The following is a 16,985-nucleotide window of genomic DNA, read 5'->3' on the forward strand; positions in this document are numbered from 1 at the left end:
GGAGTAAATTATCTTGTGACAGACAAAAAAGACAGCTAGACACTCAGAAACAGTAACATCTTGAAGAGATTTTCTCAATCAGTTAACAATATTTTCCAGAGTTGAATCTATTAAGTAGAGCTACACAAAAAATGTAATTCACGTACCTCGCAAAAAGTTCAATATGGCAGCCGTGATAAAAATGCTCAAAACTGTTCGAATGACGTCCTCATCAAAAATCACACCTGAGGATAGACGTTGATGCCATGCAATGATAATCATCGCCTGATACAATCAGGGGGGCACATCATATAAAGATAGCACGAAATGTCAACAATTCCGTAATTGATAGCATTGAGACTTGAATTTAGAGAGGGACAAATTTATTTATCAAGCTGTCTTCAACAATTCCATAAGATAGACCTATAAACATAATGTACGTGACATTTTTAATACGAGCTTCCGTTGATGGTAATTTGGAAATTTTTAATAGATGTGTCCTGGGTTGCCTTTTGAGTCCAATATTACCTCAGGAGCTGATGAAACTACGCTGGTAAAGTTCATTATCTCAATTCCCAGTGAATCGAACTTGTGAGGGTTAGAATGATGTAATGAATGGTAATAAAAACCAGAAATATTCAAGAAAAAAGACACGAAGACAAAAGAAAACACAGGTAGTTGCATGGATGAGTTCCCAGTTTGTTTAATAAGGACTTAATTGTCCATCACCAAATGTATACTCTAGCATTAACAGTGTAAGACATAAACGCTACGTCTCTTGTACTTCCGCATTTATTCCTTTCATTATTCTGTCTCTTTCTTCTCCATCCATTCTCAATGTCCTTTGTCATTTCTCAGTTGTAGTAAAGACAGGAATAATGTAAATGCCTACAAAAACGCACAAGGAAAATTTGAACAAATTTTATCAGCCTACAGTACCTGGAGAGCCAATATGAAAAAGATCCACATTCTGTCAAAACTCCTATATAGGTGCAAAAACGTACGAACTTCAACAAAATTTGTCTTGGGTTTGCTCTTTCCTGCAGAAACCTGGTTACTTCTCTTGCGCTTTCCTGCAGCAACCTGGTTACTTCCCTGAAAATACAAGGTAATTAGTAACTATATTTTATCAAGTTCAGAAAATATAAATTTGTTCAGACTTGTGTTTTTCAATAGTATTCTTTATTATAATTAAATCTTACAAGGACTTTGATGACAATAACATACAAATGAAAGGGCACTTCTATAACAACATGTAAACTCCTAAGTTCATAGTAGTTATTATACCATCGTACCTCTTGGCTTCTCAGTGTATTCAAAGCTCTACAACACCCCAGAGGTCCTCATAAGACGCAAATACCCTATTGAGGAAAAGTAGGCTTTGACAGATTTTTGGGAAGAATTTTGCAACAATATTTTATATGTATCATGGGCTTTTGGAAATTGTAAGTCAGGAAGACCTGTATTCCAGAAATTTCAAAAAAGAACTGATGGGACCAATTCCAGTTTCAGGGAGGGGAAAGAAAATGCATTCCTGACTTTCACATGGCAGATTTTTCCCTAAATAGTCCTGAGTTCATCTAACGAAGGTTAATCTGGACAGAGTTCTTAATATCTTACATCACAAATTCCACGTATATATGTCACTCATGTAAGAAATAGAAAAAAGGAAATTGTTCTTCTCTATTTCTGAAATTGAATGCTGCTTTGTACAAACGAATGCTGTGTATATATATACAAGTTTCTAACAGCATAACAGAATGGAAAGAAAAATGTGTACAGCACAGCATAACAAATGAAGGTTCTAGTACTCCTAGCTACTAAGCATAACAAACGAAGCTTCTAGTACTCCTAGCCAGGTAAGAGCTGATGATGTGTAGTGTATGTGCCTTGTGTGGAGCCACTTGTATCAGCATCTGATTGTGTGGCACCAAGATCAGCACCTGTAAACTGTGATACCCCCCCGCAAGATGGAGAGTAGAGATTAACGACTCCCATCTTGAGCAAATGAGAATTAAGGAGGGGAGAAGATAAAGCCTTGGTAAGAAGATCTGCAATCTGAAGACTAGTAGAGACATGAGAAGTAGAAACAGAACCATCAAGGATTTTATCTCGAATTAGATGACAATCTAACTCGATATGTTTCGTTCGTTCATGAAACACGGGGTTGGCAGCTATATGAATCGCTGCTTGGTTATCACAGAAAAGTTGGGCCGCTTGAGGGTGTGAAACATGAAGATCTGTAAGAAGAAATCTAAGCCAAGTGAGTTCCGAGCATGTTGCTGCCATGGCTCTATACTCAGCCTCAGCAGATGAACGAGAAACCACAGATTGCTTCTTCGACTTCCAAGAGATAAGAGAGTTCCCTAACATGACACAATAGCCAGTTATTGATCGCCGAGTATCAGGGCAAGAGGCCCAATCTGAATCACAATAGGCCAGTAGTTGAAGGGAAGAGTTAGCAGAGAAGAAGATGCCTTGTCCAGGAGCTGCTTTAATGTATCGCAGAATCTTATAGGCTGCTGCCAAATGATCAGAAGTGGGACTAGACATAAATTGACTGAGAGTATTAACAGCATAGCAAATGTCAGGACGAGTTATAGTTAGATAGAGCAGCCTTCCAATCAGCCTGCGATAAATAGAAGCATCCTTCAATACAATGCCACTCTCTTTACTAAGTTTCAGATTTTGATCCATGGGAACACGAACAGGTTTGGAGCCTAAAGTTCCTGAATCTGCAAGTATGTCAAGGGCATATTTGCGTTGACAAATGTAGATTCCATGAGGAAAACGAGCTACTTCAATGCCAAGAAAAAAACGAAGAGGACCCAAGTCTTTGATTTTGAATTGATCATTCAAGAAGGTTTTCACATTAGCAATAGTATCCTGGGAATCACTAGCCACAAGTATGTCATCAACATACACTAAAAGTGCTGTGAAAGAACTATCAGAAGACTTGGTGAAAAGACTATAATCGGATTTGGACTGAGAGAAACCACAAGCCAGTAAGCATGAGGTAAGCTTGGCATACCATTGTCTAGACGCCTGTTTCAAACCATATAAGCTCTTTAAGAGCTTGCAAACCTGATCGGGCCTTCCCTTAGTATATCCAGGTGGTTTCATCATGTAAATATCCTCCTTTAAATCACCATGGAGGAAAGCATTATTGACATCGAATTGGTGCAAATGCCATCCTCGAACTGCTGCAATGGAAAGAAGACACCTGACAGTCACCATCTTAGCCACTGGTGAAAAAGTCTCAGTGTAATCAATACCTTCTTGTTGGGTATAACCTTTGGCCACTAATCGGGCTTTTAACCGTTCCACACTACCATCTGAATTTCTTTTCACCTTGTAAACATATTTGCAGTCAATAGGCACTATTCCAAGAGGTAAATCAGTGAGAATCCAAGTATTGTTTTGTTCTAAGGCATGTAACTCAGCTTCCATGGCATTGCACCAGCCAGGATCTTTAACTGCTTGAGCATAGGTGGTAGGTTCAACAATAACAGAAATGGAAGAAGAGAAAGCCTTGAATGAAGGAGAGAAATGATTATATGACAAATAATTATGTAAAGGAAACGAGCAAGTGGAATGATTAGGAGATACCTGAACCTTCGAGTGGGATGTGGGAGTCAAGGTAGCCTGTTGACAATGAAAATCCTGTAAGTAACTGGGAGCAGTCCTTGTTCTTGTGGACTTGCGCAGATTGGGTTGAGGAAAAGGAGATGATGGGGAAGAGACAATACTCTCAGGTGATGGGATTGGAGGTGAAAGGTGAGATGAGGAAGAATCTGTGATGGTTGGAGATGGAGATGCTGGAGCTTGTGGGTAATTAAGGAGGTCAGGAAGAGGGTATGTAAAGACTGGTAGGACAGGTTGAGGACTGACACCAATGGAAGAACTAGTGTTTTCTGAAGGAGAGTTAATGAGCTGAGGAGAAAGGAAGGGAAAAACATGCTCATGAAAAATAACATTCCTAGAGACAAAAGTAGTATTGGTAATAAGATCAAGAAGCTTGTAACCTTTAACTGCATAAGGATAGCCTAAGAAGATGCATTGTCTACCTCTAGGATCAAACTTCTTGCGGCCATGGGAGATGGTAGTGGCATAGCAAAGGCATCCAAAAATTCGAAGATGAGTGTAGGTAGGTTTGACAGAAAATAGGACTTCATATGGTGATTTATTGTTAAGTAGAGGAGTGGGAGTTCTATTAATAAGATACACAGCGGTAAGAATGCAATCATTCCAAAAATGAAGAGGCAAACCAGATTGGAATCGCAAAGACCTAGCTACATTTAAAATGTGTTGGTGCTTCCTTTCAACTATTCCATTTTGTTGAGGAGTTTCTATGCATGATCTTTGGTGGATAATACCCTTTTGGTTAAAGAATTCAATCATTTGAAACTCAGCTCCATTATCACTTCGAAGAGCTTTGATTTTAGTGGCAAATTGAGTTTCAATAAGATTGTAAAAGGATTCAAGACAACTTCTAGTTTCAGACTTGGTTTGGATAAGATAAACCCAAGTAGCTCGTGAAAAATCATCCACTATGGTCAAGAAGTACCGGGTTCCATCGTAGGCAGGGGTTGAGCAAGGCCCCCAAAGATCACAATGTATCAAATCAAACATGGCAAGTGATTTATGGTGGCTAACAGGGAAAGGGAGCTTTTGTTGCTTAGCAATAGGACAAATGGAACAAGGAACATTTGTATTAGCATTGAAACTGTCTTTTACAGCAGGATCATCAATTAAAACTAGTCTAGAATTTGAAAGATGACCAAGGCGACAATGCCAAAGGTCAGAAACGTAACTACCAGCTGCAACTGAAGCAGAAACAAATGGAAATGAAAAATCCCGAGAAGACAAAGTTGTTGTAAAGGCATTTGGAGGTACTTCCCCTGTCACTAGATGATAGAGGCCATTCTTGAGCTCACCCATCCCAATCGTGGTCCAGGTGGAAAGGTCCTGGAAGAAACAACAATTGGACAAGAAAATCAAGCAACAAGTAAGAGATTCTGTGAGTCGTTTAACAGAAAGTAAATTGAATGAGAATGTTGGCACACATAAGACGTTTGCAAGGAGAATGTTTTTGTTCACTTGCACATTACCCAAATGAGTGACGGGGATAGAAGCACCATTAGGTAATTTTACTGAATATGAAACTTCTGAAATCATGGAAGAAAAGTGAGAAGTGCTACAGATCATGTGATCTGTAGCACCTGAGTCAATTATCCAAGGTTTGTTAGTGAAGGATGGAGATTTATGACTAAAGAAGGAAAAACAATGAGGCATACCAGATATTTTGGAATCCTTAGGCTCGGAAGAAGCAGGTTGACGAATGACCTGTGTATGATTTACAGAGGGACTAGCAGTGAAGAGATCCTTGTGCTGAAGCAAAGACATTAGTTGCTGATATTGTTCCTTAGTGAAACTCACTTTGTCCTCACAGACTTCTTGGTTATTCGAATCATCTGATGAGCTAATCTGGTTAACATAAGACCTGGTGTCCTTTCCCTTGAATAATTTATGTCCTGGAGGGTAGCCGTGTATCTTAAAACATTTGTCAATAGTATGACCAGTCTGGTTGCAGTAAGTGCAAAGAGGAGCATGTGCATTGCCTATCTTGAAACAATTGTTAAGAGTGTGTCCCTGTATTTTGCAATGGCTACAATATGGCCTCTCCTTTCTTCCATTCAAAAGAGGTTTAGCAGTAGGTTTGTAATTAGAATAGGTAGTTTTGTTGATTAAGGCCATAGTCTCAGGATTTGGGAAGGCAGAAACGATGTTATGCTGCTGCTCTTGCTGTTGAATAAGGGAAAAAACCTTGTTGATGTGGGGGATTGGGTCAAGAAGCATAATCTGGTCTCTAGCATTTGCATATCTATCATTCAAACCCATGAGAAATTGAATGACATTATCCCTTTGATATCTCTCAGAAATGACAGTCAATTTTCCACAGGTACAAGCTGGTATGGGATCATAGACAGCAAGTTCATCCCACAGAGTTTTGAGTTTTCCAAAATAAATACTCACAGATTCATTTTCTTGTCGCAAGCTTGCTAGATTTCTTTTCAGTTGGAAAATTCGAGGCCCATTTTGCTGAGTGAAACGAAGTTGAAGCTCATTCCACACGTCTTGTGCATCATCCACAAAGGCAACACTGGATTTTACCGCATGACTGATAGAATTTTGTATCCAGGATACAACCATGTCATTGCACCTTTCCCAAGCATCGAATAAAGAATCTGCAGGATCGGCTGGCTTAACAAGGCTTCCGTCGATAAAACCAAGCTTGTTTCTTGCTCGAAGGGCTCGACGCATAGCACGTGACCATGTGACATAATTGTCAGCTGTTAATAAATCAGTAACAAGTGTAACAGTGGTGCTATCCCCACGATCGACCCGGTAAGGGTTATTTGGGTCAGTGAAGTCGAGGAAAGAAGAAATGGGTTTTGATTTTGGAACATCAGAATTCAATTCAACAGGAGTAGTAGCTTGAGAATCTGTTGGTTGATCTTCCATGGCAATGAAAGGGAAATACACGAAGGATTAACCCTAGTGCTCTGATACCATGTAAGAAATAGAAAAAAGGAAATTGTTCTTCTCTATTTCTGAAATTGAATGCTGCTTTGTACAAACGAATGCTGTGTATATATATACAAGTTTCTAACAGCATAACAGAATGGAAAGAAAAATGTGTACAGCACAGCATAACAAATGAAGGTTCTAGTACTCCTAGCTACTAAGCATAACAAACGAAGCTTCTAGTACTCCTAGCCAGGAAAGAGCTGATGATGTGTAGTGTATGTGCCTTGTGTGGAGCCACTTGTATCAGCATCTGATTGTGTGGCACCAAGATCAGCACCTGTAAACTGTGATATCTGAAGAGTAAGGAGATGAATGCTATGAACAGATGGAAAAAGAATTTTCATCATAAAATTTTGATGCAGATTAGAGAAGTGGCAAATGCAACTGAAAGATTGGAGTATAAACAGACGAGGTGATGAAGAAACTTTGTGATAGGCCCCCGATAAAGTTCACCCATGCGAGACGAAGGAAAGGGCAGCGCACAGTGCACACTGAGGCAAAGAAGGCAGCAACTAATTCAGTCCCAGTTAGTTAGTAGAGTAGGGGTATTTTGGGGAAGAGTCCTTTGTAAGGGATGGGGAATAAATGTATGTGGGGGAGTCAAGGGAGGTCATTCACGTTCTTTTGGTTGAGTCCAAGTCTCTCAAATGCCTTCGAGCTGCCTCAATTTTATTCTTGGCATTCTTTTTAGACGGGGAAAGCAGTCCAATCTGTACGGCCAGTCCAGTCAATAAAGAACAATTCCTTTGGTGTCCAATCTCGTTTATATTGCAAACTCAGTGATTATTTGCAGTTATATAGCTTCTGTTGGTAGCGTTTAATCCCACTTTTGTCTTGAACAGGGCTGGTTCCTATCCAGAGCACTGCTGAGTCGACCGGAGCACAGAAATCCAGTTTAGGTACTTATCACTTTGACGATGTAAAGGATGTCAAGAGATATTCCGCATTGAATAATAATGAAAATATTATCTAATATATAAGGCCTGTGCTACTTTTTAAAATATGGTTGACCTTTTCAGATGGAAGTCCAAGTCTTGGTATCGAAGTCCATTAAACTCAAACGAGTAATTTGATTCAACTAAGACTCCAATGAGTACACGGATTTCAACATTGGTCAACTCAAATGATCCACTATCTTGCAAGAACATGTTAAGGGAAAAATCTCACATCGAATGATAATGAAAATATTAACTAATATGTAAGGGATTGAACTATTCTTAACAATGTTGATCTTTAAAGATGGAACTCAAATTGATAGAAAACTTAGACACGAGGAAAATGCCTAGGAGATTAATAAAGACTAAAGAGTCTGGATAAGAAAACATTTACAATTTTCTTGAAGTCCATATATAAATATGTACCTTTGCTGGCTTTACCACAACCGGTTGTCGAAAGAAATCTGCTTTCGTAACATCGAATGGCCACCCCAACTTAAAACATTTCTTATTCCTAAAAAGAGAGCAGAGGGAAGAAACAAAGTAAAATTTACAAATAACTGAAATCCCAGATATTTACTTATCTAGAAATGGCGAGTTCTGACACTTAATACAATTACCAAAAGTATTCATTAAGATCGTCGTAGTTTCTCAATGATGAGTGACTCGCTTTCCGCTCTTTGTTTTTCCTAGCTTCCTTCACCGACAAATATGAGTAAATTAGGTGATAAGTGCAGTGCAGTGCAGTGCCAAAGTAAAAGGCAGAAAAAACATATGAGTTACCTCATACAGAACGTTATAAATAGGGGTAACGACTTCCTTCAAGAAATATTCCTCATCATGTGGAATTGTTTGATACGTAACTCCACTAATGCGTTCGACATTGCTATACAAAGTTCCATTCAACTCGTTTGCCATCTTTTGTTTAAAAAGATAAGGTGTTATCTTCATATAAACAAGAAACAAATATACACAGAAGCAATATGCACAGCAGTAATTAATTTTCATACAAAAGGAGACAATTGTATACAGAAGCACAATGCACTGAAATAATTATCAGCCAACATGAGAACAAACTATCAGTTGGAAATACCTTAATTACATTAATTTTTGGGAAGAGAAGTATATATTCTTTATTTAACTGAAAAAGTTTCAAAGGAGGTCAGAAATTCAAGTTGAATGCAGTTCAGTCTGCACCAAGATAATATTTAAAGCATATGAGTATTTATAATCTAAGGCGAATCTAGAAAACTCGTTTTCATTGTAATTTGTCTAAGAAACGACAAACAAAAATCATGTTGCAATAATCATAACATATAATGGATATCTAGCGCAATCAGCTAAAGAACCGATGGGCAGTGGATAACAAATTCATGTTTGGTGACCTGCATATACTTGCTACTATTCCTAGATTGCCACAAATTTTCTAGCTGAAGTTATTAAAGAATTTTGAAATATTTAATTAAATAAGATCATGACAATCGTCAATCTTCCACTTGCATGAGAAGATATTACTGACAAGCATAATGGCTATCGAGGAATTATCAACTTTGCAACATAAGTAAAAACGTACATGATGAAAGATATAGCATAGGCATTCCGGCATGAACCGAATGTTTGAAGCTTCACCCCATATAAGAAGATATAGTCCAATGTAGAGAAGCTGTGACTGGTTCCATTTAAGCTGCGACATGTGCCTTTTAAGATCCTCATCACTGCCAACAAGAACATATAAAACAAGAATTATAAAGAATATGTGACTACAACATGTGCATATAAGGTACAGTACAAAATCTACACAGTACTCTGGATAGATAAGCTGATTATATAGTTACAAGCAGTTAACTTACTCCAAATTTCGTGAACAGTGTAAGTATTTGCACCATGACCGATAATTTTTGAATAGTTTGTCCATCAATCGTTGAATTGTTAAGCTATTCAATAGTGGCTCCTTCATCAATGTTCAGAATATATGAGGAGAACAAGGAAAAAAGAATGTTTCACATAAAAGAACAAAAAATTCTACGATTTAAGACTAACAATATATTATCTAATAAAGTTGACTCTGTCAAGAAACAAAAGAAAAAACTTACTTCTCCGTAATCTTGATTATCCTTTTTCCTTGAATCCAAATTGGCAAGTAGCAATATCAAGTGCTCTCTCTGATTTGCCACATTTCCTTTCTTCAGTACCCAAACGTTGGACAATGGGAGAGTTACAAAAAGTGAGTCACTTAGCTCATCAACATCCCAAAAACCAAAAGAGAAGGGGAAAAAAAAAAGTTGCACAATAGTCATGAAATTAATGAATAAACTTGCGGCAAAAAGGCAAAGAAAGATTTTAGGTTGCTGATAAGTGTATTTAGTACACTTATTTAGTCCTTTAAATTAGAGTATTTATTGGTTATTTTGATGAATTATGGTTTAATTCTATGTATATTATGTTTGTTAGGCAAAAATCAACATAAATGGCAGAATTGGAGAAAATGTGTGAAAGTGGCTCAATTGTAAGAGATTCAAAGTTCGAGGACTAAAGTACAAATACTTAAAAGTTGTGTCAAACCTCATGATAAAGATTCGAGAGTGCTAAATGTCAATTGGATGAGAAAAGAAGTCAAAAGAGTAAAATATAGTCAAAGTTCTCTCACACATCAATTTCCAACTGGAAAAATTATACTCCGAATTTTCAACCACATATTGAGACTCACTTTTGGCATAGTAAATGTTGAAATTGGAAAATAATATTTGTAGAAGAATTGTAGCCCTTCAGTTAGTTTTCCAATGTACTTTAAATCATCTCAATCAAATATGGATAAAGCCCTGTATACAGGGCTTTTTTCACAGGGGTCTTACCGATCCCTCACATGGGGTCGACCCCACGCGGACCCTAATGCAATAAAAATTGAAAAAAAATCCTGACCTCACCCTTTTTGAGACCCCTGTAAGGGGTCCGTAAGGTGCTGGGCCTGTACGCCTAGCACTGTCTTTAGGAGAGCAAGATATGACAAAAATACTAAAGACACCTCGAGATATAATTAGGAGCGCGCTTGGACACCTTATGTAGGCGACTGAACCCAAATTCAGCCTTAGAGTCACACACCTCACATTAAACTAGGTGTGCGCCTTGAAGAAATCAAAGGGAGAAAATTTTGTTTTCTTTTCTTGATTCGATAAGTTTTGGTATATGATCTTTTGCATCCTTTATAACCTAAGAAACGTCCAGAACATAGAGGACCTTGATTTTATCATTGAAAAAGTCTAGCAAGAGGCGAAATGCATATGAAAACTCCAGCTTTAAAGGTACTGAGCAATAAATTAGTAAATCCATGCTCTGAGTTTGGAATATTTTATATCTTTCGTGATGATGTTTCCTTATTAGAACACCTAATGAACTTGGGCTGTGTTCACGAGTTCTTGACCAAACAATAAAGATGCAGTTCAAGGCAATCACTCTATCTATTTGTTTGCATCTACAACTTAGATTATGTGAGTCAATTGTGCAAATAAAATGAGCTATTATTTAATTAAAAGTCTCCTAATTTTCATGCAATGCCATTTTGTTTGTGAGCATTCAAGTGAGTAAACTAATGTTGGAAGTGCTTACCTTTAACATGTTTGAAATTCCAGACTATGCTGTGTAGTTTCTATGCATTTTTTCACACTTCATGGACTATTTTTTGTTTTTCATTTTGTTAGATATCTGGCCATAGGCATGCTGAGGTACCAAATGTATTCCAACTGTAGTTTTTCTTGCCTTATGTTAACAAATCCTCAAGATTATGTTTGACATGGAAAAAAGGGAATTAAATCCCTAATTTGATTCCAAGATTATATAGTTTTGTATAGACTAATTCCTTTCCTAATTTAATTGCTAAAAATCTAATTATTAGGGCCTGTTATCACAAGGAGAGATTTTTGCCTATTTCTTGAGAATTAGTTTCCTAAACTACTGGTCATTGTACTCTATCTATTGTAAATTTTTATTAGAGAAATACAAGTCAAAAATCATATTATTATTGATCTATATGGTATCAAAGCTCACTAAACTCCAACAGGCAACTCGATCTAATTAAGATCGAATAAATAAGCATACCAATTTGGATAAAATCCCACATCGATTAAAGATAGAAACATAGACTAACTTATAAGGTTTTGAACTACTCCTCTGAATAAGGTTGACTTTTTAAGATGGAATCCCAAGTCTTAATATGGTATCGGAGCTTCCCTCCCTCTTTCAATTTAGTTTGAACCACTTGAGACCAGATTAAGTAGTTTTTCCATTCAGACGATAGGATGACTGAATAACTTGAAGTTCATTGAGTGATGTCTGGTTAGATTTATTAACAATCTGGGTTGGATTTGAGGTTTCAAAAGTTATAGACATTCTGGTTTATTTTTCAAGTAAAGAGAAGGACAATCTAATCTAAATATTGACAATGAAGGACAGGTACTACACAGAAGTCAGAGAAGAAAAGAACTACACTGTCTTAGGAGGAATTCCTAAGCTCTTAAATGTGTCTTTCTTGAGTATTCTCCAGCACAAAAGGGTACAAGTGTTATCATCCAAAATCCAAAAAGTTCTTTGTTAGTAAAGATGTCACCTTTGCTGATTTTGAGGAATCTTATCCCGAGGGAGAGAGATCATTAGAAGATAAGATTGGTCCTTGTTTTCCTGAAATTGACCTTGCAGACTCTAACATCGAAGAAAAACCAAAAACTACCCTTGCAAATTTAGATACTACAATCACTACTCTTCCAAACCTTGATACACTTTCTCCTAAATCTATTGATAATGAGAAAACAGGGAAAGATGATCCAATTTTGCCATTGCAGGTCTATTCAAGAAGGAAAGTTGAGCCTAAACTGGTACAAGCTTAGGAGTGTGATCCTATAACAGGTAATGAAAGTCTTCCAAGCTCTCTCTCACCATAAAATCTCCCTATCACTAAGTAGACAGATCTTGATATTCCAATTGCCATGAGAAAGGTCGCATGAAAATGCACACAACACCCCATAGCAAACTTTATTTCCTTCAATAGACTCTCATATTCACATAGAGCATTTCTCACAAAACTATATACCATTAGAATTCCTCAAACAGTTCAAGAGGCACTAAAGAGTGAAGAATGGAAAATAGCTATGAGTGAAGAAATGATGGCACTAGATAAAAATGAGACATAGGATGTTGTTGAGATGCCAAAAGGAAAAAGACCAGTGCGATGCAAATGGGTGTATACTGTAAAATATAATGAAGATGATACTTTGGAGAGATAAAGCGAGACTTGTAGCCAGGGGCAAAGTCCAATAGAGTTGAGTGCAGGCATATGCCTGCACTGAAATTTGGGCTCAACACAATTCCTTTCATATATATATATATATATATATATTTTTGGTATTAGCTTATTGGGCTTTCCAATCATCGGCCCAAAGAAAAAATTAAAACAAAAAAATTGTCACTCACCCAACCCAATTCCCAAACCCAGAGAAGTGACATCATTCTAAACTGACCTTCTGCTAAACCAACTTATAAAATGAAGTTGAAGTAAATAAATGGTGCTATTCTATGAGGAATTTTCAATAGGAGTGACATGAGTTCTAAAAAGGGATTCTTTTTATTTGTTATTGCGCATCGGCATTACTATCTAAATTAACTTGAAGTTATTGTACAATGATATTAAAGTAGGAAAACTTGCAAGGAAGAAGTATAATTTATAAACTATATCATTTTTAGTATTATCGTAATATTATTTTATATTTTTCTCATTATTAAATCCATAGCCAAAAACTCAAAGTTCGATAATAATTAAATAGTGCCCGCACTGAACAATGTTTCTGGCTCCGCCCCTGCTTGTAGCAAAGGGGTACACTCAAACGTATAGGGTAGACTATCCAGAAACATTGGCTCCGATTGCAAAAATGAATACTATTAGATTTTTTATTGTCCTTAGGAGCTAACCTTCAATAGTCTTTGCAGCAATTTGATGTAAAAAAATACATTCTTGCATGGTAATTTGGAGGAAAAAGTTTATATGGAGGCACCTCCTGGCTTTACTACGGGATTTGGAGTTAATAGTGCATGCAGGTTGAAGAAAGCTCTATATGGATTGAAACAATCTCCTTGAGCATGATTTAGAAGATTTACTAGTGCAATGAAACAAATGAGTTCAAACAATCACAAGGCTATCATACACTCTTCATAAAAAAAAATCAAGAAGCGGTAAAATCACTATCCTAATTATTTATGTTGATGATATCATCGTAACAGGGGATGATCTTGAAGAAATTGAGAAGTTAGAAAGCAACTGGCAAAAGAATTTGAAATAAAAGAATTGGGAAATTTGAAATACTTCTTTGGGATTGAAGTGGCATACTCGAAAAATGGCATATTCATTTCCCAACAAAAATACATTCTTGATCTACTGTAGGGGACAGAAATGCTAGGTTGTAAGCTTTTTGAAATTCCCATTGAACAAAATCACAGGCTAGGAGAAGCTGCAGAGGACGCAATGGTAGACAAGGGGAGATATCAAAGATTAGTGGGAAAACTCATTCATTTGTCACATACTAGGCCAGATATTGCTTATGCTGTAAGTGTGGTAAGTCGGTTCATGTATTCTCCAAGGGAGTGTCACTTAGAAGCTGTTTATGAAATCTTACAATATTTGAAGTCTACACGAGGAAAAGGTGTTCACTACAAACATAGCCGAGAGTTGAGTATGAAAGCGTACCCGAATAGTTGATCGTAGGTCAACATCTAGGTATTGTACCTTCTTAGGAGGAAATTTGGTAACATAGCGGAGTAAGAAACAGGTCGTGGTAGCCAAATCAATTACTTGAGGCAGAATTTAGAGCTATGACACATGAAATTTATGAGCTTTCATGGCTCAAAATTATCATAGAAGACTTGCGTATCAAGTGGGAAGGAAGTATGAAGTTATACTATGATAACAAGTTTGCAATTAATATAGCTCACAATCCGGTACAACATAATCGTACTAAACACATAGATCCACATAGAAGTGGATCAACATTTTATCAAAGAAAAACTAAATTGTGGCCTAATCTGTACTTCCTATGTCCCAAAAGATGGACAACTTGCAGACATTCTTACCAAAGGACTACCAAGTCACACATTCCAACGAATTACAAGCAAGCTGGGCATGGACAATATTTGCTCACCAGCTTGAGGAGAAGTATTAACAAATCCTCAAGGTTATGCTTGACATGGAAAAAAGGGAATTAAATCTCTGATTTGATTCTATGATTGTATAGTTGTGTATATATTGACTCCTTTCCGAATTTAATTACCACAAATCTGGTCATTAGGGCTTGTCATCACAAGGAGAGATTTTTGCCTATTTTTTTAGAAATAGTTTCCCAAATTAGTGGTCATCATACTCTATATATTGTAAATTTTTATTAGAGAAATACAATTCAGAAATCATATTATTATTGATCTATATGGTATCCGAACCCATTAAACTTCAATAAGTGATTTGATCCGATTAAAACTCAATAAATGAGCATAAGAATTTCAAGATTGGTCTATTCAAACGAGTCACCATCTTACGGGACATGTTAAGGGATAAAATCCCACATCGATTAAAGATAAAAACATGGACAAACTTAGAAAGTCTTAGGCTACTCTTTTTAACAAGGTTGACGTTTTAAGATGAAAACTCAAGTCTTAATACCTTATATAGATAATATGTAGAATTGTACCTTGAATATTGAAGTGTAAGAAATTGAGTTTTTGAGTTCTACATCGATGTACTTGTTTTGGATGATGCATTTTCATTTTTTATTTATTTATTTTTGTATAATTTTAATATAATCATGTTAGACTAAACTTCTTATGTATTGGATGAATTGGATGAATGATGAAACCCTTTAATTGATATTTATAATTCAAAATTTAAGTATTTTAGTTAATTCTTGTGTTCTTGATTAAATATGCATTATTATTGTATTGTTTGAATGCTTGAACATCATTAAGACAATTAGTTACTTATTGTAGTGTTGGGAGATTTGCAACAAGTTAGAACGTTGCATATTTGACACTTGGATAATAGGTGTTAGGAATAACATTTATAGTGTGTGCAATCTAGGTAAATAATAGTGCGACTGAATGCACCTCTTTGCATATGAATTCGAACTAGGAGTAGGGTTGAGTCGTGCTTAGGATAGGTTTAATTTATCTTGAAAAATAAGGTTAAACATGAGTAGAGTATCGATTGTCATGAATACTTGAAGAATACTAACTTATATGATTTAAGAATTGAAAATAGAAATCAATAGGTGGATTCTAAATTTCAATACATTCATCACAGTATTTGATAAAAACTATATCTTTATATAGTCGTAATTAATCTAGATACAACAAAAAAATCAACTATTTTGTATTACAATCATCGAATTAAGTAGAAACTAGTAACAATAATTACAATTATTTCATGGGACGATATTCTTAAGCCACTAAATCTATTACTTATCAATGATTTCGTACGTTTACGAGTTTTGTCCAAAACAAATGCTTTTATGCGTTATTAGAGAAGAAAATAGGAAGAGGAGAGTACGAGACATTGGTTTACTTAACATTTTATCCACATATATTTGGGTCTATTCCAACAAGTCTTCCAACTAGGTCTTAAGCAATAGGTTAAGATAGCATCTTTTTATGTGACACTCTTTCATGGATGCATATTAATAGTCAGCACATGAGAATATGCTAGCCATATAAGGCATGAACTACTATTAAGGCTAAATATATATTAGTCAAGCATATCATACGTCAAGTTATAAACGAAAGAAATTAACTAGTCAACAAACAATTTTGATGGTTGCCCTTGGTAACAACTCACTTTACACGTGTCGAGTAATAAAGTAAGGTAAGGTAATGATTTAATAATACTTCGATAAATAATCCTTCTAATGCAACATGTGTAAAAGTAAAATGTCGACAAATCTGATCTAAATTAGCCTGGGATAAGCTTTAGTTGTCCTAGACAAGTAGAAAATATCGTGCTATATTCTAGGCTTCAAATAGATGGAAACAATTAATAAAAAAGTACTTTTGTTCAAGAGTGAAAATGTGTACCGTGACAAAATATCACAAGTACTCCCCATATATAAGTACATGTAAGTAACTTTTTCATTCTAGTATTTTTTTTATTTTATTTTTTTTTTAGCTTAGAAGTTTTTTTACTGTCCCAAGTAAAAAAAAAAAAAAAATTACTTATTTGTAATTCTTCCTATTATTTTGAAATAGACTTATCAAAAGATATTATTTTGTTAATGCTCACCATTTTTGCCAAAAAAGGACGGAGGAATATTTAGTGATTATTATTATTATTAAAACATTTATTTCGCTAAATTTAGATCAACGTAAAGGAATGTAAAGTAAGATATAAATGAACAAATCATTTGTGAATTTTAAGTAAGGCTCGACAGTATTCTGTAGGTAGTTTGTGATCAATTAACA

The 16,985-nt window shown here is 35.9% G+C and overlaps 1 protein-coding gene across 1 annotated transcript in view; it reads right to left on the reverse strand.

Annotated features, from left to right (window-relative positions):
* The window catches only part of LOC111370990 (callose synthase 7-like), a 34,439-nt gene that overhangs the window by 14,538 nt on the left and 2,916 nt on the right, over window positions 1-16,985 (reverse strand). Inside the window, exons 7-14 of the mRNA XM_022992919.1 lie at window positions 9,599-9,688; window positions 9,356-9,456; window positions 9,079-9,220; window positions 8,289-8,423; window positions 8,126-8,202; window positions 7,932-8,019; window positions 919-1,074; window positions 147-264 (exon numbers count right to left, since the gene is read on the reverse strand). Coding sequence (XP_022848687.1) covers window positions 147-264; window positions 919-1,074; window positions 7,932-8,019; window positions 8,126-8,202; window positions 8,289-8,423; window positions 9,079-9,220; window positions 9,356-9,456; window positions 9,599-9,688 — 907 coding nt within the window. The remainder of the gene's footprint in view (window positions 1-146; window positions 265-918; window positions 1,075-7,931; window positions 8,020-8,125; window positions 8,203-8,288; window positions 8,424-9,078; window positions 9,221-9,355; window positions 9,457-9,598; window positions 9,689-16,985) is intronic.

The sequence above is a fragment of the Olea europaea genome, chromosome 21 (assembly GCF_002742605.1).
Source record: "Olea europaea var. sylvestris chromosome 21, O_europaea_v1, whole genome shotgun sequence".
Lineage (NCBI taxonomy): Eukaryota > Viridiplantae > Streptophyta > Magnoliopsida > Lamiales > Oleaceae > Olea > Olea europaea.